General features: G+C 47.0%; 1 protein-coding gene and 1 long non-coding RNA gene across 3 annotated transcripts; both read left to right on the top strand.

Moving 5' to 3' along the window:
• Window positions 1–6,235: 6,235 nt before the first annotated feature.
• On the top strand, window positions 6,236–9,922 carry LOC123100760 (uncharacterized). Its single transcript, XR_006448460.1, has 2 exons — window positions 6,236–6,511; window positions 8,943–9,922. It is a non-coding gene; the product is annotated as an uncharacterized lncRNA (long non-coding RNA).
• A 7,934-nt stretch (window positions 9,923–17,856) lies between these two features.
• Window positions 17,857–21,074, top strand: LOC123099212 (uncharacterized). Of its 2 annotated transcripts, none has more exons than XM_044521387.1 (2): window positions 17,857–18,928; window positions 19,081–21,074. In XM_044521387.1, the coding sequence occupies exons 1-2, from the start codon at window positions 17,862–17,864 to the stop codon at window positions 20,936–20,938; spliced, it is 2,925 nt and encodes a 974-aa protein (XP_044377322.1). In that variant the 5' UTR covers window positions 17,857–17,861; the 3' UTR covers window positions 20,939–21,074. The 2 variants fall into 2 exon arrangements, with proteins under 2 accessions (XP_044377322.1, XP_044377321.1); XM_044521386.1 differs by having other exon boundaries at window positions 17,857–18,955.
• The last annotated feature ends 1,278 nt before the right edge of the window (window positions 21,075–22,352 follow it).

The following is a 22,352-nucleotide window of genomic DNA, read 5'->3' as shown; positions in this document are numbered from 1 at the left end:
GGTTCTCCAGGGATCTCACTGGAGCTATGATCCTGTGATGGTTCCTTCTCTGTGGGTGTCCACCGCCCGCGCCGATACCCGTCGTGCGCTAGGGTTTTAGTTGTATTAGTGATGTTATATGTATGATACTATTCGGGATGTATTAGTGATAATATTCGACGTTGTACGGACGCATGAGATGATTTACTTTTGCTTATTGAATGCATGCTAATTTGAATACTTATTTATTTTACAATTTGGTTTTGCTTATTGAATACTCATGTCAATATGAGTCCTATAAGATATTTTGAAATGTATATCTTGTGTTGCTCAAATAGGATATGTGCTTGCGCAAGTGGCCGGTCATGTTTGCAGGTTACACCTCCGAGTGGCCTATGTTTTGCCGGAGTGTTGATTCATTTCCGTTCCGGCAAATTTCAGGCGCTCGATATGTCCTATTTTAGCAAAGGTCATGCCGGATTTTTCCGTGAATTTTGGCATGACTTGTGCCAGAATATGTAGGAAATATTGAGTGCCCCGGATTTGTGTGTTGAGTATCCCGGTAGTTGCCTTCGATCGATTTTCAATTAATGTTTCAACTATGAACATAGGAAATGTCTGACGACGAAAAGGATTTCAGTATTTGCGAAGACGAGTGCGGCCTGTGCGACAGAGTCTTCCTAGATGATGATAGGCGCTTCAGCATCAAGCTGGACGAGAACTTCGAAGTGGATAGAGTAAGTCACAATGACAAGTCTTTTTTCATAATTAAGCATGACATCTGCTTCATTTGCTTCAACATATAATTTTTTTTTTTTACTATTCTACTAGCGTATCCCCTGCCATGCAAGAGTTTTTGTCTTGGATAAGATAGGTTTCAGTCCGTGAAAACTGCTATGGAGGTAAAGAGAGTTAACTTGAAGACCGAGCATGGTTACACTTTCCACGCAAAATTATACAACGCAGACACCTACACCTATTTTGAATCCAAAACTTGGCAAGCACTATGCAAGGCTTATGCATTTGAGCCTGAGATGGTTATCACCTTTGATATTCGCCCCGAAGATGATATTGAAGGTAATATCGACATCTGGGTCCTTGTGCAGACGCCTCCAGTTATACCATTATGTGAGTTTCTCAACCATATTTATGTCTTTGATATTGTTTATTCAAAAATAGTTGACAACTAATTTCTATTGACAGCTTATTTTCATTCAAGCAAACATGTCCGGCGCTTGGTAGACATGACCGTCCACTGTCCCGGGGCTGAACTAAACTGCGAGGAGATAGGTCATTATGTTTCATGGCTTGAGGATCTTCATACTGTCAAGACAAATTATTTTTCTAGACTTAAAAATCTTAGTACTCAAAACGTGCGACCAATAGTGTTCGTACTGAACTATGGTAACATCTATTTAGGAAAGATGGTAAGATTTTTACTATTTGTCCTCAGTGCATCTTTTGCATACATTATTTTTTAAATTAAACTTCATTGCTAAGTATGTTACTATACGATGTTCTTCAACAGGGACTTCTGATGCCTCATTGGATCGAGACTAAAGATCGCATTAGAATTGTTAGCTTACGGTCAAGATTTTCTACAATGCACTTTAGTGCATTCAGGATTTCTAATAGCGAGGAATGCTTAATAGTGAAAGACTGGAGCAAAATTGTGAACGATCGCAGAGAAGTACTAGGGGGCAGCAATCAGAAGCGCAGCCCACGATTAGGAGATATGTTCATCTGCATGCTCCAACTTGATGAAGCAGGAGTGCTACACATGTTTTATGTTATTTTAGCTGTGAGAGAGCAGCAGGAGTGATTAGCTAGCAACAAATGAGTTATGATGATTAAATAGCTAGTGTTGTTGGTAATGATTATGATGATTATTATTAGCTAGTGTTGGTGGTGATTAGATAGCTATCGCAGCTAGTGTTGGTGGTGATTAGCTAGCTAGAATGAGTTTCAAGATGATGATGTGTGCTACACTATAACTATGAAGATTAAATAGCTACTGTTGGTGGTAATGACTATGATGATGATTAAATAGCTTGTGTTAGCGGATTAGATTCAAGTGGAGGCAACATGTGGTGCACATCGAAAGTACTACTAGTCCAAACTAGATCAAGTTTGCATTAGTAGTATACTTTTGACATGCACCACATGTTCCCTCCACTTAAACCTAATCCACCTTCATTTGACACACTGTTATGGACATATTGATATAACAACCTCATAATTGGTATTGTACCAAAATTTGTATAACGGCGTATAAATACACTAAAAATTAAAAAAAATGAGAAAAAAAATACTAGTAGCGATGGAGAGTAAACACGCTGCAACTAGCTATATTAGCAGTAGCGCTGGAGTGAACAAACGCTGCTGCTATATGTCTTAGCAGCAGCGCGCGCAGCACGCGCTACTGCTAAGGAATAGCTGTAGCGCCTTATCAGTAGCGCGTCCTACCGCGCTACTAATAGGCAAAATACCCGCGCTACTGCTAGGGTTTTCCCCAGTAGTGCGGCTGCCGGGAAGCCCTGCCGCAATGCCGCCATCTTCCGCTGCCCCAAGCCCGACGATGATGACTCAGATGGCGGGCAGCCAACGATGATGCAGGAGGAGCCGCTGGCCAGCCCGGCAGTGGCGGAGCCAGCATTTTCGACATGGGTATGAAGAGTCAAAAAAATAATTTTCTGCACAATAATGTATGACTTAAAAAAGTTCATAATAATAACAACGGAACTATAAATTACTCTTTGGTTTTCAAACATCGATAGATACCGGTGTTGGTGTTGATGTCGAAGTTATCTTCAACGCCTTTGAAGCTCTGTCCCATCAACGCTTCAAATCACCGCACTTGTTCTTCAGTTTTAATATCTATACAAAAAGAAATACATGTTTTAAAAGGTAGTGAGATGGTGGCATCGCAGACAGTCTTACAAATTTGAATGTTCATAATTCTGGATTTTAGATGGATAAAATATGAAAATTCAACCTGTTTTTCTTGAACTTCTGCACAAGTTGTATAAAGCCAATGCAAATCACGCTCAAAATTGACTGGATGCTACAATAGATTAATAAAAAATTAAAATTAGAGAATGAAGATAATCATCTATTCTTTACTAACAATTCGAAGATATAAAAATTAATAACCTTGCAAAAAAATATATAAAAATTAATAAACACTCAGAAGAAACAATCAGACGATATGATGGGCGAACTGCGCACGCCCCGGTTGACGACTTGTCTGGTACTCCCTTCGTTCCACAATACATGCCTTTTATTTATCAAAATATAGATGTATCTAGACATGTTTTAGTATATAGGTACATCCATTTTTGAACAAATGAAAGTCAAGTATTTTGGAACGGAGTGAGTAGATGGCAGATGCGCCCAGTGTGTGTGTACTGGGAAGGAGGACGTGGGCAGGCCAAGCAGATCGATCGGCGAGAGGCGGGATCCGCGACGGCCGAAAATTGATGCGGCGATTTCTTCGGATGGCTGACGGCGGAATCACAGGCTCGAGGCGTTGCCTTTTCTTTTGAGCGATCGAGGCGCTGGCTCGGTGTGCTGGACTTCGATCAATCAGCCAGCATTAAGCGTCAAGGATAAGGCCCAGTAGCAGAGTACCAGTCCAATATAGGCCCATGCGGCGCTGAATCGTTCTTTCCATCGTTTCTACGTACAACTAGACAGCCACACGATCTAAAAAGGCATACAGGAGCTTATATACTGAAACTTTCTTGCAAAAAACATTGGGCATGCATTGCATACCCTTGCATTAGCCTAGCTCCGCCCCTGCAGCCCGGCATGGTCTACAAGGTCACCGTGAAGTATAGGATAGTTTTGGGTTTTAGTTTTAGGTTTTTAGTTCATCGGACGCAATATCGTCCGGTTTTATGTACAAGTTATTCTATTTTCAATGAAATTCGTCGTGTTTATATCAAAACTCGTCCAATTTAATCGAATTCCATCCGGTTGGCTCGAGTTGTTGTGAAAACGTATGCGTCTCTGGTTGGATGGCGTCCTTCTGCATCTTTGTCGCGAACTGATCCCCTGTCTGTGGACGGATGCGGAAGAAAATTTGTTGATTGCCACTGGAGAGCCTAAGTCAGTAACAGCATGCCTGGGTCATATAGTACGTATCCTCCTGTCTACCACATGGTGGTGGCCGGCCAAGTACCCAGCCAAGGCTCAGCCCCTCGACACCAGGAAAGGCAAATGTTGAAGAGGCTATGATGGTGGCCGGCCAACCACCGCACACCTGTGCTCGTACCGTCAGAAACCCTACATCGAACATATACTAACTCACTGTATGTTTCCGGCGCACTTACTATTGAACATGGCCAGCTCTTGCTAGAATTTAATCGTGTAGTACCACGTCTCTTGTATTACCACGACACGACTGTGGTCGTGGCCCTTGCTTATTCCCCACAGTACGTACAACGCTTTCAATGCTCCATAGTATCAGAGTCCTTTTACGATGCAGATCATATGCAATACACCCCCATAGCATGTATTATACGAAGTCCAGAGGGGCATTTTTGGTAAAAACAAACAAACAACGTAGGGGCTCCCTCTTAAAACACGAGCGGAGGCCATCCTTCCTCGCCACGGTCGCCGCCCGCCGTCAATCAATTCGGTGCGATCCTAGCTCCTCAGTCCTCTGCGTGTATTTCTAGCCACGTGGTGAGCCGCTACCTCTTCCCCCCTTTCCCCGTGGTTGTTTGCATTCTCTAGCTCACCTCTCCGGCATGGCCGCATCTCGATATGGCCATGCATGTCCTCCGGGGCCAAAGCCGTGGTTGCACAACTAGGTGTCATTCCCAGTGCTGGCGGCCTACTGCAGCACTAGGATGAAGCCGGCTGGCCAGGACGGCGAGGCCCAATTTTGCGACCTCATCCACCTCATGGCCAAAATTTAGGTATGTGGGATTATTGATCTTGTAAAATTGTTCCAGGAAATCATTTGATTATAGATATAGTTATAAAACAAACTAAAGTTGTATCCCCTCAATTTGACTGATTGGTGAGACTTGGTTGGTTTTGGTTTGGGAGGCAATAGAGAGATGATATTGTATTAAATTTTGATATTAGTATAGACAATTCTAGCTTGTGTTGGTGGATATTTATGACGGTGGCTTCTTCATGTGCAATTGCTGGATTGGATTAATCTATGAGACAGTGCGTATGAGTGATTTATTGACTTGGACTGGTGGTTTACATAATATTTAGATTCAAAGGGGAGATCGACTATTTGAGGATTAGTGTAAATTCTTATTATGGTGATTTAGCATTGTAACACTAATTAGTGAATTGGATAGCCCGCCAAATAATGTTTTCATTGGAAATTTTATTTGCAGCAACATAGCATTGAGAACCTTTTTGCACTGGCCCATACATCCACATATATAAATTTCTAGAAAACTGTTAAATTTGCATGTTACTTCTTCTTACGATTATATAGTGGACATGACTGTTCAAATTTTGTTCATGTAATTTTCTTCTGTTTCGTAGGGCTATGACATCGCATGATGAGTCAGCTCATTACTATGCCCAACTGCTGGTCTCGCGACGTGGTGGTTCCCAACGATGCTTCCCCGCCACACTCTACCTCTGGTGCAAAGATGGATTTGAGGAGGTTGTAGCGCGACCTCCCTGCCGTGCCACACAATGGCAGTTTCAGCACCGGTGGCTCGCCTCCAGTACTTGCTATACTTTTTTTCGTCTGTTCTATATCATTCGTCCCCATACCGTCGGGGAGTAGAATTCAGATTTGAATTTCATTTTCGTAATTTTGAAACAAGAGAAGCAAATAAATAATTTTAGGTGTTTTCCTGTGTGTTTGATAACTGGGGACGAAGTGGATAAAAAACGATTCAGTTTGACTAATTCACATCTAGATGTTTTTTAAGGATGTCACATCTAAGCTCTCACAAATACATAATGCAGCAACAAGAAACAAAAAAAATAAAAACAAAAAAAAATAGACCACAAACAGAGTGAACATCAAATTAGATGTGACATAGTTATGTCACATCTAGATGTGTACTAGACAGACCCAAAACGATTTATCTCGATACCCGACCGGCGCCTAGTGGTTCCCATTCGGCATTGGTTAGCTTTTACAGGAATCTTTCTTATAAACTGGAAAGGTCTCCTTGGACGAAAACGTACGTTACCAGGACGCCTTCGCCATGTTATTTATATAAGAAGAATCAGGGCGCCACCGCCCGCCAAGCTCTAAACCCTAGCTTGCACGCGCGCCGTCTTCTGCTCCTACCCCCGGCAAGGCAAGCAAGAGGCCTCTGTCTCTCCCGCCGTACCTGGTACGTATGTGCCGCGATCCGGGTTCTCTAACAACTAGCTCCAACTGTGGCGGCCACTGCAGGTTCCCGAACGAGACAGCCGATGGGCGACGACGTGCTCCGCCGCGCCTCCGTCCATCCTCTCGACGCCGACTCCGGGGGCATGAAGGACAAGGCTGGCGCTTCTCCACCCGGACGCTGATTTTGATCCAATCTCGTTCCCTGTGAGTTACAGCATATTCTATTACTCCCTCCGTTCCTAGATGTACGGTGTATAGTTTTTTGTGAAAAAAATTCAGATTATAAGGTGTATTGCTTTAGTTAGACTTTATCCCTACACAACCTACAACCCACACATGACCTCCATAGAAAAAAAAAAGATGGCACATCCCTATAGGTTAATTGTTGGCTCCGCCTTCTCGCAGCGCCAATTCTTCTTCTTCCTCCTCCTCTCAAATCTCTCTTGTGGTTTCTTTCAAGAACACACACATAGACACACAATGGTGGAAATCAGGAACACACACACGCACGCATGTACCAAGGAGGAACACAAATAGGCTTTGCCATAGGCTCTCTTCCTTGGCTATCACAATGGCTACATTTTTGCTTATGCCCTCACGGCTGCCTTTTCTCATTCATCTGATCACCTTATAAATAAGTACGAGGGACTCACTAACCCGGCCGCCATGCCCGGCGACTAACAGCACACAGCCACGCACGTACTGGCCAGCCACCACACTCGGCACTGCTAACTCCCACTAACAAATTCCTGCATGCATGCATGTCCAGCCATCCACTCAACAGCAACGTCCTGGCCCAGCATGTGATACGGCTTACAACTAACTACTTGCATGCATCTGACTCCGCTAAGCACACAAATTACACAAAGTATTAGCTTGCATGCACACACATGAACACGTCTGTATAGGGGCACACTGCCGCAGCTACTACTATATGCACGACTTGAAAAACATGAAATAATCTATCAACAAGATTAACCTAACATTAATTAGGAAAAAGAAGATTACATGTATAAGTGCATATCCAAGACAATCTTGTTCAGTCCTTTTATTCATTCGTTCGTGTGAACCGATCTAGCCGCCTCTCTTCGGTCATTCACATGGAGAATCAGCACGACACGAACTCCTATACGCCGGCCACCTCGCATCGCATGCAGCTGGCGACATCCATGGAGCCGGCCACCTTGCGTTTCGTGCAGCCGGCGACTTAATTTCTCAACTAGAAGGATACCAAGCCGGCGGACTGTGTTCCCGTGGACGGGGAGAAGGTAAAGCCTGGCTGGACTTAATAATTAATTGCCTCACAAACATGGGTTCCTATGTGTGTTCCGACTGCGGCGAGACTCCAGTTTTGTTCGAGCCGCCGTCAAGCGAATCTTCACCGAGCAGGTCCGAGAATAAATGTAGTGACGATGAATAGCATGGAAGCGACTTGGACGCGGGATTAAAAATTAGTGAGTTTGTGAAAATGAAGTATGCGTCAGCGGACATGTAATAGTTGATCGACAGCATAAATAAATTTATCATGGTACATCTTTATGCCATCGTAAACAGAGGTACCATGATAAATTCATTTATGCTGTCGATCAAATATTACATGTCCGCTGACGCGTACTTCATTTTCACAAACGCCCTAATTTTTAATCCAGCGTCCGAGTCGCTTCCATGCTCTTCATCGTCACTACATTAAAATCGAGTCTTGCCGCGGCCGGAACACATGTAGGAACCCATGTTTGTGAGCCAATTAATTATTGGGTGTTTCATTGTTCCAGCCACTTGACACACTTGAAGCATGGCATGGCCGCCAACTTCATCTCATCTTTTCCCAAATGGAACGGAAGTCGGAGGGTTTTATCTTCTCCCCGTCCATGGGAACGAGTCCCCCGGCTTGTATCCGAGAAGGGAAGTCGCCGGCTGCATGGAATGCAAGGTGGCGGACTACATGGAGATCGCCAGCAGCATGGGATGCCAGCTGGCCGATGGATAGGAGTTCGTGTCGTACTGATTCTAATGAACGAAGAGAGGTGGCCAGATCGGTTCACACGAGCAAATGAATAAAAGGACTGAACAAGATTGTTTTCCCCTAAAGCTAAGGGCCGGTGGGATATGCACTTGAGGTCATGCGTGGGTTGTAGCTTGTGTAGGGGTAAATGTGCCAACTAAAGGAATACACCTTGTAATCTGAAGTTTTTGACAAAAAATTATACACCCTACATCTAGGAACAGAGGGAGTATTTAGGAATGGATGGAGTATATGCATAATATAATGTTGTTTCTTCCTTTGCTTGTAGGGCATCATAGCATAAACACAGTCCAGGGCAACAGTTACGTCAATATATATAACATGTTGAATAGTTTTTTGTTTTGAAAATGTCGCCGCAGAAAAAGGCTCCCTAGCTACCTGAATATTTTCATTGCATTTTATAAGAAAACATCAGAGAGGTTGTAGGTTTAACTTGCTTAACCTATCGAACTCGCTCGTGTCAAAATGCGGAATCACCTGACGTGTATATCTATAAATGTTACTAGTTCTAGACTTCTAGTATCTGATTGAGTTTCTAATACTATAGTAGTCTGCATGCAATAGCCTTTTGTCTAAAATCAGTGATGCTTGGTGTGCCCGTTTGAGATGTAGATCATTGTTAAGGCCCACACTGGCAGGCGCATTGTTCTTGATGTCAAGAGTGTAGATACTATTCATAACGTCAAGACCAAGATTCATGACAAGAAGGGTATCCCTCCACAGCAGCAGTGTCTCATATTTGGTAGCAGCAAGGAGCTGGAGGATGGACGGACCTTGGCCGACTACAGCATCCAAAAGGAATTCTTCCTTCATCTTATCCCTCGCATCCGCGGATGGATGGAGATTTCTGTGGAGACCCTCGACGGCAGGGTGATCACCCTCCAGGTCGACCCATCAGATACCATCATTGCAGTCAAGGTAGAGATTCAAGCTCAACATCACCTTATCTTCAACGGGAAGCAACTGGACGACAGGCTTATATTGGCTGATTATGGCATCCAATATAGGCCCATTCCTGACTTTCGTTACCAGCTCCAGGAAATGATGAAAATATGCATCAGGACGCTGGACAACTCTCTGTATGTTAAGAGCTCAGACACTATCGACAGCGTCAAGGCCAAGATTAATGATGAGTATGGTTCATCCAGGCCAGTAGTGCCTCATGTTTGACAAGACGACCATGACATCCCCAATTATTCCGTACTCAATCTTACAGGGCTGCCATACTTTAGCCGATTATGGAATCCAGAACGGAGCCACACTCAGACCATGTCGTCTGTTACCGACCAAGACTGATGGAGATCTTCGTCAGGAATTTGAAAGGGAAGGCCCTGACGTTTAAGGTTGAGATCACAGATACGATCCGCAGTGTCAAGGAGAAGATTGAGCAGGTGGAACATATTGACCTGGCAAGCCAACGCCTCATCTTTGCCGGGCGGCAGCTGGAGGATGGCTTCACACTGGCGGAATACAAGATCCAGGCTGAATCCACATTTCATCTTTACCTCCGTCTTTATTCATGTGCTACTAAATGTCCCGGAACCCATCACTAGAGAGTGTATTAATGTCTCTGAAGTGATTTGCTGGAATCATTCTTTGGTCGGACTTCTACAAATTAGTAGGTTTATTCCTGTATCTATCGTGTGATTGTTTCCAGTTTAGTTGCTTTCTCCACGGCCACGCTACACAACACGAAGAAAATCAATGAAATGCACTGTTTCTTTGCAGTTTGGTAAATGCAATCTGAAGCTCGCCAGATCACGCAAATTATGAAATAGCATATGCACACTACTGGAAAATCGTTAGAAACTGAGTCTTTTGGGATACACCGATAGCCAAAGCAGGGGCTCTCGGCAAACATGTCATACGCTGAGAGCCGTACTCGACAAACAATGGAGCACGGAAAATACCCGACGTTACCGAGAGGCAAGTAAAACGGACTCAGCAAAGAGAAGGCACTCGGCAAAGGCGACAAATGCCGAGAACCATACAATAAGGTCGCGACAAATGCCGAGAACCATACAATAAGATCGCAAAGAATTGTTTCATGCATAATTCAAGCAAAGTGATCTTATTTTCTTTCCAAAGCCGCTCGAGTGATTTTGATGAACTTCTCCCTTATTAGCCTACTGATGTACGTCATGGGATTCTATAGTCTACATGAATCCCTGCATCATGAGGTCACCAAACTCCTCTCCAGATTCTTCTGGGCTGGAGAGAACAATAAACAGAAGTACTACATGATGAAATGGTTTGAGATCTGTAAGCCTAAAGACCAAGGAGGCCTTGGGGTCATTTCTTCCAAGCGGATGAATATTGCCCTCCCCTCCAAATGGCTTTGGCGGATTCAGACCGATGAGGGCGGCCTTTGGCTTGAGATTATCTGGGCAAAGTACCTTCGCGGGCAACCGCTGGCCTTCGTCCCTAGATCTGGAGGGTCCCAATTCTGGCGACCGGTGATCTGTCTGATGCCGGTCTTGCGCATTGGGACCTCCATTAAAGTGGGCACCGGTTCCGGCACCCTATTTTGGCTGGATAGATGGGCCGGGACCCGTCTCTTTGCAGAACGCTTTTACGCATTATTCTCGATTTGTGTCCGCCCTCAACTCTCGGTGGCAGTGGCTTTAGCTGACCTGGCCGCTATTGCCTTCCGCCGTACCTTCGGGGCGGTGGAGCTCGAGCAATGAGATGAATGGCTCGAGTGTATTTCCCTCCACTCCCCCTCCCTGGAGCCCGACTCGCTGTCTTGGCATCTCAAGCCAAGTGGCCGATTCTTGACTAGATCCCTTTACCAGGCGATCGTTCCCACCCCTGGCCCGGTGGAGCTATCGGTACTTTGGGAGATCAAACTCCCCTTGAAAATCCGCATATTTCTCTGGCAACGGGTCCGAGGCCACCTCCCCTCGGGCACGGAGGTCCGAAAACGTAATGGCCCTGGGGATGGCCTCTGCCCCATTTGTTTGGTACCAGAAGACTGCAACCATATCTTCTTCCGGTGCCCTGCGGCACAGTTTCTTTGGAGCTGCTTCCGGGAAGTGGTTGGCGGCAATTGGTGCCAAGACAACCTCCTGGACTTGTTTGGGGAGGTCCTTAGGCTCCCTGGCGCTAGTCGCGCCCCCACCTGGGTAGGTTTGGGTACCCTGGCATGGACCCTCTGGTGTACCCGCAATAAACTAGTCATCGAGCGTGTGATTCCATGCCGTGTGACTGATGCAATCTATAAAATGTGTGGCTTCTTACAGCTCTGGAGACCGCTTAGCAAGCGGCGCGACCGAGACATCATCGACAACATCATTGCGGGTCTTCGTTCCTCGGTGTCGGCATTTGCTCCTCCAACACCACCACCTCCCGAGCCGGATTAGCTTTTTTAGCTTTGTTTGGAGCTTGTCCCGATGTGCCCCCAGCATGACTTTATGACTTGTTTGTACTCTGTTTGTACTCTGCACTGCTGTGTTGGATGCTTGGTTCGTTGCTTTATAATATAAAGCGGGGGAAAACCCTTTTTCTTGTAAATTATAAGTAGTCTGATCTTATTTGTTTCTCATGTTGACCAGCGTATGCAAAGTGATCAAGCTTAATTATGAGATAGCCGTCTCTCATAGAAGTGATACCTGGCTTTCATGGACTATTAGTTACCGGCAAGGAAGAACCTTTAGAGGATCAAGATGGTTCCTAAGTCCACTTCCAATGCAAAGGTGCTTAGATAAAATGCTAAGTGTATTAAATAGCTTAGCAACTCAACTTCCCAATGCATATATGCTTAACTTGTTGTTGCTAAGCTCACTCTATTTAATGATCTATCACCTAAACTCTTTCATGCACTGGTCCGCTTCTTTCACTTAAGTGGTTTGCCAAGGTTCACGCGCTTGGTATTGGTTCTTCCTGGGGTTATCAAAGTGCTCTCTCTCCTCGTTAATTGTTGTGCCATGTCATTTTTTTTTCTTAGATGGCGTGCTTAGCACCTGTCCACCATGGAGAATTGGGAAGGGCCTAATTTCCAACTCTCAGATACGTATTTACTATGACACGTGCCAGGCAGTGGCGGAGCTTGAAGCTCAGTCTCGGGCGGGCTGGCTAGGCTAAATAGCCGGAAATAGTCAGTAGACTCATTTTATAAGGCTCCACATGTATATGTACAGTGTATACATTTTGAAATGTTGGGCGGGCCGCAACACGGGCTGGCCTCAACGTAGCTCCGCCAGTGGTGTCAGGCCCGACCATTTTTAGGGTCCGCCTGCAATATCCGAGACATTTGTTGCAGGATGCCGGATGCACCCATTAAAATCCACAGAAAAAATCATACGATGCAGGAATTCCACGGGACAAGGCATAGTGTTGTGATATGGCAAGTCGCAGTGGTGTGGTAAAATTTTGAGTGCTTTTCACAAAAGTCTGGCCGAGGGTTGCTCAAAACTGCACCATCTTCGAGGTTCAAGCTATCGAGAGGGAACATGTCCGGATTGTGAAGAAAGTGTAGGACCCATTGCTCCATTGGCCTCGAAACTTCTTATGCTCTGAAAGGAAGACATCACTTAACAAGTGCCAGGCCTTGGCAATTTTGAGCTTGAGACATTTATTGCACTCATAGGGTTTCAACACCGGAAATTACAGATCTGCATGGCGGCCACATGAAATCTGGTCTAGAAGCGGTTTGGAAAATCTTATATGTTGTCTTTGATACATGCATAGGCTTTGTGCAGCCGAAGGAGGGGCAGGCCCCACCACGAGGGGGGGGGGCGAATGTGTCTCAGTGACATGCCAGATGCAACCGGTTAAATCAACGAAAAATCTTACAATGCCCGAAATCCTCGGGACCTGGCATGGTGTCATAATCGGGCCACTCTAGGGTGTGTTAATAGTTTGAGCGCGTTTCGCAGAAGCCTGGCCGGAGGCCGCTTGTAAACTGCATCATCTTCAGGGTAGTATCAAGTTGTTGAGAAGGAACTTGTCCGGTTTGTGAAGGAAGTGCATGACCCATTGCTTTGTTGGCCTCAAAGCTTCTTGTGCTTTCAAAGGAGGCCATCGCATGACACGTGCGAGGCCTTGACAATTTTTGGGCCCACTTGCAATTTTTTTGACCTTTATTGCACTCACGAGGTTTCAACGAGGGAAATCGCAGATCTGCACGGCAGCCACATGAAATCATGTCGAAAAGCGGTTTGAATAATCCTATATGTTGTCTTTGCAACATGTGTAGGTCTTCTGTAGCTAAAGGCGGGGCAGACCCTGCCACCGGGAGGGGCAGATGTTGCCACCGTAAGTGGCGACTGTGCCTCGGCGGCATACGAAATGCAGCCGTTTAAATCCACGGAACATCATTCGATATCCTCGGCACCCGGCACGGAATCGTCATATGGCCACTATAGGTTGTGGTAAAAGTTTGAGCTCGTTTCACAGAAGCTTGACTGGAGGCCGCTTGTAAACTGCACCATCTCCATGGTAGTATCTAGTTGTCGAGAGGGAACTTCTCCGGTTTGTGAAGCAAGTGCGGGACCTGTTGCTTTTTTGTGCTCTCAAAAGAGGCCATCGCATGACACGTGCTAGGTCCTAGCATTTTTCGGGCTTGCGTACAATATTTGAGACATGTATCGTTGCACTCCTAGGGTTCAACATTAGAAATTGCATATCTGCATGGCGGCCACATGCAATTATGTCCAGAAGCGGTTTGGGAAATATTATATGATGACTTTGCAACATGCATAGGCTTTGTGTAGACGAAGGAGGGGCAGGCCCAGTGATCGGGGGGAGGGGGGGTTTACGTTGGCGGCATGCCAGATTTTTTTAAAAAAAACATCCTTATCATCTAGTGGTTTAAAAAAATGAATAGCATACAATGCATCATTTGGTTGGAGAAAAATTTAGAGACTTTCCCGAGACCAGCTCTCAGAAAAAGTTCCCTTTCACGGGTGAGGCTCTTGGGAAATGTCCAGACCTAGATCTCAGAAATGTGGGCGCTTTACCGAGAGCTCCACAGACAAGCTCTCGGGAAAGCTTTTGCGGTAGCATAGGTATTAGTACGTAGAAATGTCGAATAGGGACATTGCATATTTCGAAAATGTCGCTTGGCGACATAGAAGTCGCAAAAACATATAAATGCAGTGAGTTTTCTCCACTAATATAAATTTATCGTGTTTGCCAATTACTTCAAATTTTTGGTTCAGTTAAATGTACGTTCAATAGAACACACAAATATGAAACAAATAAAAAATAGCACAAATATGAAGGTTACACTATGGCAACTCCTTGTTTGTGCCTCGTTTGCGCAACATCCAAATGCATATTGAGTGCCCATATGCATTATGGCGACTGCAAATATGTTGGCATCGATAGGGCCGTATTCGGTAAATGGAAGGCATGACACGGAATTAATATTAAATTTAATGTATAAGATATTAATTAAAAAAATGGCTTGTCGTCATCAACACAACATGACGTTAGGGTCAAAAATGGCTTGTGCATAAAATACAAGTATTAGTGGGGAGTTTCGCACAAAGAAAGTGTTAGTGGGGTGTATGCGCGGTCTTATGCGAAGATTGATGTACCTCGATAAAGTTGACGCGTTGATATTTTCTAAATATGTTCAATCACCTCGTGAAATACTACATAGAGATACTCTATGTTAGGATAGAGCATGAGGAAAAGCTGGACAAGTGGCTGGTGGACTAGACAATACTCCTCTTAGCACTATTCTATGTTCTCACAAGAAAATGACATCCTCTGAGCATTCTTTGATGCATGACATCCTCTTAGCATTCTTTGATGCTACTAATCTCTGTTCCAGAAACATACGACGTCTCACCAAACATGCAATCATACTTCTCCATCTGTAGTACTAGTATATGAATAAGTCGGAACATTGTGCCATTTGGTTTCACATGGAAGATGTTCCATACGTTTTTCCATTAAATAATATATTCATATTTAAATTGGCCATCAAAGTTTCTCAATCATCTAATTTGGCAACGTTGGAGTACTTTTTCCTTTGTGGCGTTCTCACTGCTCACTAAGAGATAATTGGAGAGAGAAGATAGAGGGGCGTGCATGGGGAGGAGTCTGCTTTGCAGAACCCTACGTAGTGAATGCTTTTGCAGATTCCTACGAGAATGATTATTCAGACTCAAACTCCGATTAGTTATACAGCGCACATTCAGCACATGCTGGTACGCCGTGTGGACATCACGTTGGTCATAATACTACCTCGCATCCTTAGCCTTGTGGCAGTGAATGCTTTCTAATTTGATACGGCATTTTTGCTATGGTGTTAGCATTACTAGGGAGTTTGGAGTTCCTCTTTACCACCTCGCATCCTTAGCCTTGCCCTACTCCACCACTCTCCAAGATCAGAGCCAGACTAGGAATAACATCCTGAAGATTTGCCCAAATCAAAATACTATTACTCGAAATTATGTTCAGGGCCGTACATTCGGTGAAAAGATGCTTCACATTTTCCTAGACCAAGGAGCAAAAGCAGCAGTACTGACTATGAGGTAGGCCAAGCTTGGCAAGGCCGTCATGCGTCTAGATACGACCAAGAAACAACCAGCCTTCCTGGAGTATTTGGCCCCTGCACAGTGCCAAGATTTTCAGAGAGATTAGGCCTTATTTTTATGCTTGGCAATGTAACTTCCTACATGATGTAACCCTGTTTGCCCGTTTGATTAAAGTTATATACAAAAATATACTCCTGGGATGGATCTCCCAACTTAACTAGATAGGTAGGTAAGGTTTACTTGTCAAAGTTTTGAATAGCACGCTGATGCGGGGCCATAGCGTTTTTAGCAGGGTCCCGCTAAAGCATATATAACACTGACGTAAATTAACTGTCCGACCAGAAGGTTACAGACAATTTACGAGGCACGTCAGGTAGTACTATCTACTGCGCTTTCACTAGGGGGAACGACAAGATTGATTTCGTACCGTGGACACTGACGACGACGTCCTTGCTTTTGCTGATATACACAGTATGAAATTTAGAGACCATCTACTTTTTTGTGAAATTTGTTATATCAGTATCACTCATCACCAAACAACACATCACCCAACTATTCCAATAAAATGTATAGTTTGTCTAATAGGAGGTGAAAATGCATAAGGTTATTTTCTTATTTACTTTTGTTTTACGAAAAAGATCCATATTTAGTACAAAGGTTCATCAGAAGTATAAATCAACTCAAGCATAATTAAAATTACATCGACGATCCTGGGCAACCACGAACACTATGGCTATCAGAACAAGCTGTCGATGTGACACTATCATCTGCTCCCCTACTGGAGCCAGCCTGATCTTTTCGATGGCAGTCAGAAAGCCTTCGTACACATACCCCTAAGAATCAGCGCCCTTAAACTGCAGTAGGTGTGTGTTGAGCCCTTGAATAGATTTGAAGTGTCTGACACCAAACCTCGTCATCGCGTAGACACGACGAGAAACTCTAACTTCACCACCCCAAGGAGCCAACATTGATCTACGCAGGAATTCTGTCGAATCCGTTCAGATGGACAAACTCAAGAAGGATCAGAGCCCCGAAAACTGACTTGAACCCACTGACTCGTCTGAGTGCTGCCCTGCGAGGACTAAAACCCTAGCCTATCTAATAGCCTGAGCGAGGCATTGGGAATTCCCTCCCCGCTACCGGCCATGGAAGCAGCAAATAGATGGGAGACAAATCCACTGACTCGTCGGCAGAGATTGAGAAAAGGAAACCTTTGCCCTAGTTACCTTCACGAGAGGGGAGGACAGCACATGTACTCAAGCTTTTGCAAAGGGTAGTTTTTGGTTCATCAACCTTAACTCTCCTCTCATTTTATTTTGTAAAAACGATAAATTGACCAAAAGACGACCGTGTAAGTTACCGTTGCCGAGTTCCGTGCAAATTTATATCCAGCCAAAAATGCTACACCTACGTAATAAGTTACGTACATCTACGTTTCTTTCCATCCTAAGGCTGGTCACAATGGGCAGGAACATAAGCTATTAACCAACACAATTTCCTAGACCATGTTACTACCTCCATAATGGGTAGGAACATTTATGTAGTGTCATGCAGCGATGTATTTATTAGGATATAGACTTATTGTTTCTTGGAGTGTGTGATGTTCCGGTAACTTAGCTAGTTATCACACGCACCTCTTTCTTCATTAAATATGTGCCACATAAGCAAACTTGTATTGGAGTGTGTGATGTTACTCCTAAGTTCCTGCCCATTGTGACCAGCCTAAACTAATCTTCTCCCCCCCTGATTTTCAGGGGGTGGGCCTGGGCCTTTGTGCCTTCGAACCAAATTAGGCCAGCTCAGATCGTACGTAGGTTGTTTCGTAAGGATTTTTATGTAGGTGTAGCAAAGCTCATATCCAGCATATCACGATCACGAGTGACAGGAGGAGTGCCAGTGGGACTGGGACCAAAGTGAACACATGGTTGATCTTTGTGTGAGTGCGCATCCCATTCCAATCCAATCCGTACTGAGCGATGGTTATAATATTGGTAGCTTTCAATGATTCGTTTCCTAAACAAGACACCGATGGGCACATCACATGGCGGCCGGGCCGGAGCGGAGCAGGGCAGTATTATATACATGTCCTGCAGCGATCCTGCAGAGCACATCACGTACGCCCATCGCCGCCGCCGGAACCATGGCGACGGAGTCGGAAGGGGACATGGAGTTCCTCTGGAAGTGGCGCAAGTACCTGCTGCTGCTCGCCACGCTGGTCGCCAGCGTCACCTACGTCGCCGGCCTAAACCCGCCGGGTGGCATCAGGTCCGAGGACGGAGGCAACGACCCAGAGCATGGCGTCGGCGACGTTAGGCTGGGCGCCGTCAACCCACCGGCGCCGCTGTCCCCGGCGCCGGCGGTCTACCCGTTTCGCGTCGGCGACCCCGTGCTCGTGAACACCTACGCGGACAGGTACACCGCCTTCTTCTACTGCAACGCGGCCGCCTTCGTCGCGTCCCTGGTCATCATCATGTTCCTGCTGGACCGGCGTATCAGCGGCAACCGTGTCGGCCTCACCGTGCTCCGCTCAGCCATGCTGCTCGACCTGCTCGCCCTCATGGCCGCCTTCGCCGCCGGGAGCTGCCGCAGCGTGGTTGGGTCCATCTACGTCTCCGCGCTCTTCGCCCTCGTCTTCGCCTACGTCGCCATACACGTCCGCTTGGAAAGGAGCAAGGAACCGGCGGACGAGAGCCACCTCAAGGAGCGCCGTAAGTTCCTCCTGCTGCTCGCCACCTTCGCCACGCCGCTGACATACGGCGCCGGACTGGCGCCGCCGGGAGGCTTCTGGAGCGAGACTCGAGCGGGGCACCGCGCCGGCGCCCCGCTGCTGCACGACGGGCCATACAAGATCCGCTACCACGCCTTCTTCTACGCCAACGCCAACTCCTTCGTCGCATCCCTCGCCATCATCATGCTCCTCATGAGCAGCACGCTGAGCGGCCGCCTCGCCAGGTCCTACGCGCTGCCGGTGTGCGTGCTGGTGGAGCTGCTGGGCCTGATGGCCGCCTACGCCGCCGGCAGCTGCAGGTGGATCACCACCACCGTGTACATCGCCTGCCTCGTCGGCGCAGTGTTCATGTACATCCTGCTGCAGGTGGTCATCGCAGGGTACGTCTCCGGCATACACTCCGTCAAGTACGTAATCAAGCTCACACACACTCCGTCATTATTGTTCTTGAGATTATAGTACAGCTATTACTGTTACTACTGTCAATAATTAATCGATTAATGTCGATCACTTGGGCATACAATTATTGCAGGGAATGGAAGCAGAGTAATAATCCAAATAATGAAGAAAAACTAGGAGTAGTGCAAGAGGGAGGTGTGACCAGGAGACTCGAAAGCAACAATGGCCAGCAGGGTGCGGAGAAGGTGGAAGAGTCACGGTCGCTCCTGCTGCTGCTGGCCACGCTGGCGGCGACGGTGACTTACCAGGCAGGGCTGAGCCCGCCGGGCGGCGTCTGGCCGGAAGGGCATCTAGATAGCAGTCACACTGCCGGAAACCCGGTGCTCCACGACATTAACCCCAAGAGGTACAAGGCTTTCTACCACTGCAACACCGCGGCGTTCGTGGCGTCGCTGGTAGTCATCGTCATCGTCCAGAGCAAGGAGCTGAGCTCCGGCGCCGTCGTCAGGCGCGCCGCGCTTAACACGGTCATGATACTGGACCTGTTCGGCCTCATGGGCGCCTACGTTGCGGGGAGCTGCCGGGACGGCACAACCACCATCTACGTTGCCTCCCTAGCCGTCGCCATCTTCGTCTACTCCATCGCCAAGGTCGTGGCGTTCTCGGCTAAGGGCAAGCACAGCAAGCTGACGCGTTGGGTGCAAAGCATGTGCGATAACCTTGCACGATTGCTCCGCCTCACCTCCGACGTGTCGTCACAGCAATGGAAAGGGGGACAAGCTCAAGGAGCGGTGCATGTTCCTACTGCTGCTGATCACCTTCAAGGTGAGTCGTCCCGGCAAGGAGTGGAACCACATCAAGGAGCGGCGCAAGTTCACGGCGAGCTCGACTTGGAGTCCGAGAGTAAGCATATTCTTCAAGATGAAAAGCGTATTCTTGAGAGGAAGCGCAAGTTCTTGCTGCAGCTCGCCATACTCGCGGCCACTGTCACGTACCAAACCGGGTTGAACCCGCCAGGCGGCTTCTGGACAAAGAGCGACGGGGGGATATCGGTCACCGCCGGTGACCCAGTCCTCCTCGACTACTACGGGGTCAGGTACCAAGTGTTCTTCTACTGCAACGCGACGGGGTTCATGGCCTCGGTCGCCGTCATCCTGCTCCTGGTGAACCAGACACTGTCCAAGCAAGGCATTCGGAGCCACGCACTCCATGTCTGCATCTTGGTTGGACTCCTGGGCCTCATGGGAGCTTACGCGGCCGGCAGCTGCCGGAAGCTGCGAACCTCAATCTATGTCTTTGCGCTCGTGGCCGTGGTGGTCGCCTTCCTCCTCGTGCAAATCCTACTTTATGTGTTCGCGGACCGCGACCACTGGTTAGATCGGCTGCCACGGCGGGTGAAGGTACTATTCAAGCCGCTCTGGACAGGGCCGAACGGCTGCAGCAAGGACAAGAGCAAGGAGGATAAACCGGAGAGCGAGAGGTACCTGAAGCGAAAGTACCTGATGGTTCTCGGCATCCTCGCGGCGAGCGTGACGTATCAGGCGGGTCTCGCACCTCCTGGTGGCACGTGGGGCGACGACGACACTGCACCGTCGCCATCGCCATCCCAATCGGCATACCCACCCACCGTCGCCGGCAACCCGATCCTGCTTGATTTTAACGCTCCACGGTACCAGGCATTCTTCTACTGCAACGCCACATCGTTCGTGGCCTCCATTGTTGTCATCATGTTGCTACTGCAGCGCACCCTGAAGCCACGCGGCCCGCCACTGTGGGCGATGCAGACCGCCGTGTTGCTGGACCTGTTGGGCCTACTGGGCGCCTACGCCGCCGGCAGCTGTAGGGACTGGGAGACATCGATCTACGTCATCACGCTGGTCGCCATTGTGGTCCTCTTCATCGCGCTGCACGTGCTGCTGTCGTTCCACGTCGTATTTATAAAGGCCAAGAAGCTCATGCCCAACAAGTGCTTTGAAGTCGATGATAATTAAGGCCAGCCGCAATGACAAGTTGACCATTGCATAGTAATTAACGTTATTATTTTTTCACGGGTTCTGTTTGATGTGGCATGTATATAAGTGTTGCATGTAAATTTTGAATAATTCAATTCAATTGCTCTATTTTCTACTTGGAGAGAATTCTATCGAAATGCTTTTCTTTTATGGGCAAGACATTGTATTACTCGAGCTGTCGAGCATCAATATCAAAACAGATTTACTAATTCTCATCTAGGCGAGAATGAGCAATGTCACATTTAAATTGTCCACCATACGATTTGACTACTGTAAAATTCGTGTAATCTATTAGATCTACTGCACACACTGTTTTTGCGAAACACACGCGCAGCTGCACGTCCCCGATGTCGGACCTAGGGGGCCCTTTCTGCCGGCTGCAGCTTGTTTGCTGCCTGCCTATATTATGCCTCGTGGACTGTGTTTTTCCTTTTCTATTTCAAGTCTATATGTTGTGTAGTACGTAGTAAAATTATTAGAAGTCAATCATTTTTTACGTTGCCACTGGATCTTTAATGGTGTGCGTTCATGCGCTCGTCCATTTTCAGTAGTTTCATAGAATTTTAAATAAATATTTGGACGCATGAAACATGGAAATTAGAAAGGCTTGAAATACCGATTCTGTAACTGGAGGGTCCCAATTTTGGCAATCGGTTATCCAACTTATGCCGATTCTACGTATTGGGGCCTCCATTAAGGTGGGCACTGGTTTCGGTACCTTATTCTGGCTGGATAGATGGTCCGGAACTAGACCCTTTGCGGAGCGGTTTTACGCATTAATCTCTATATGCGCCCGCCCACAGCTTACTGTGGGCGTGGCATTGGCTGACCTGGGCTCTATTGCCTTCCGGCGTACCTTTGGGGCGGCCGAACACGCACAATGGGAGGAGCTGCTCGAGTGTATTGCCCTACACACCCCCTCCCTCGAGCCCGATTCCCTGACCTGGCGCCTTGAGCCCAATGGCAGGTTCTCCACAAGGTCCTTGTACCAGGCTATTGTGCCCACTCCTGGGCCTATTGAGCTTTTGGTGATATGGGAGATCAAGCTCCCTATGAAAATTCGCATATTTCTTTGGCAATGGGTTCGCGGCCGTCTGCCTTCGGGCACGGAGGTGCGTAAGCGTAATGGTCCCGGGGACGGCCTCTGCCCCATTTGCATTGTACCGGAAGACTCCAACCACATTTTCTTCCAGTGCCCCGCGGCTCGGTTCCTTTGGAGCTGCTTCCGGGAGGTTGTTGGTGGTGTTTGGTGCCATTACAACCTTCCAGACATGTTTGGGGACATCCTTAGGCTCCCCAACCCTAGACGTGCCCCCTTCTAGGTGGCTATGGGTACCCTCACATGGACCCTTTGGTGCATCCGCAATAAATTAGTCATGGACCCTGTTCATCA

Source organism: Triticum aestivum, chromosome 4D (genome assembly GCF_018294505.1).
Source record: "Triticum aestivum cultivar Chinese Spring chromosome 4D, IWGSC CS RefSeq v2.1, whole genome shotgun sequence".
NCBI lineage: Eukaryota > Viridiplantae > Streptophyta > Magnoliopsida > Poales > Poaceae > Triticum > Triticum aestivum.
This window is presented reverse-complemented; position numbering and strand designations above follow the sequence as displayed.

Coding starts and splice junctions, on each gene's coding strand:
- LOC123099212 (XM_044521386.1), top strand. CDS start 17,862: ATGGCGGCCGGGCCGGAGCGGAGCAGGGCAGTATTATATACATGTCCT. Junction 18,956..19,080: donor TCCGGCATACACTCCGTCAA/GTACGTAATCAA, acceptor CAATTATTGCAG/GGAATGGAAGCAGAGTAATA.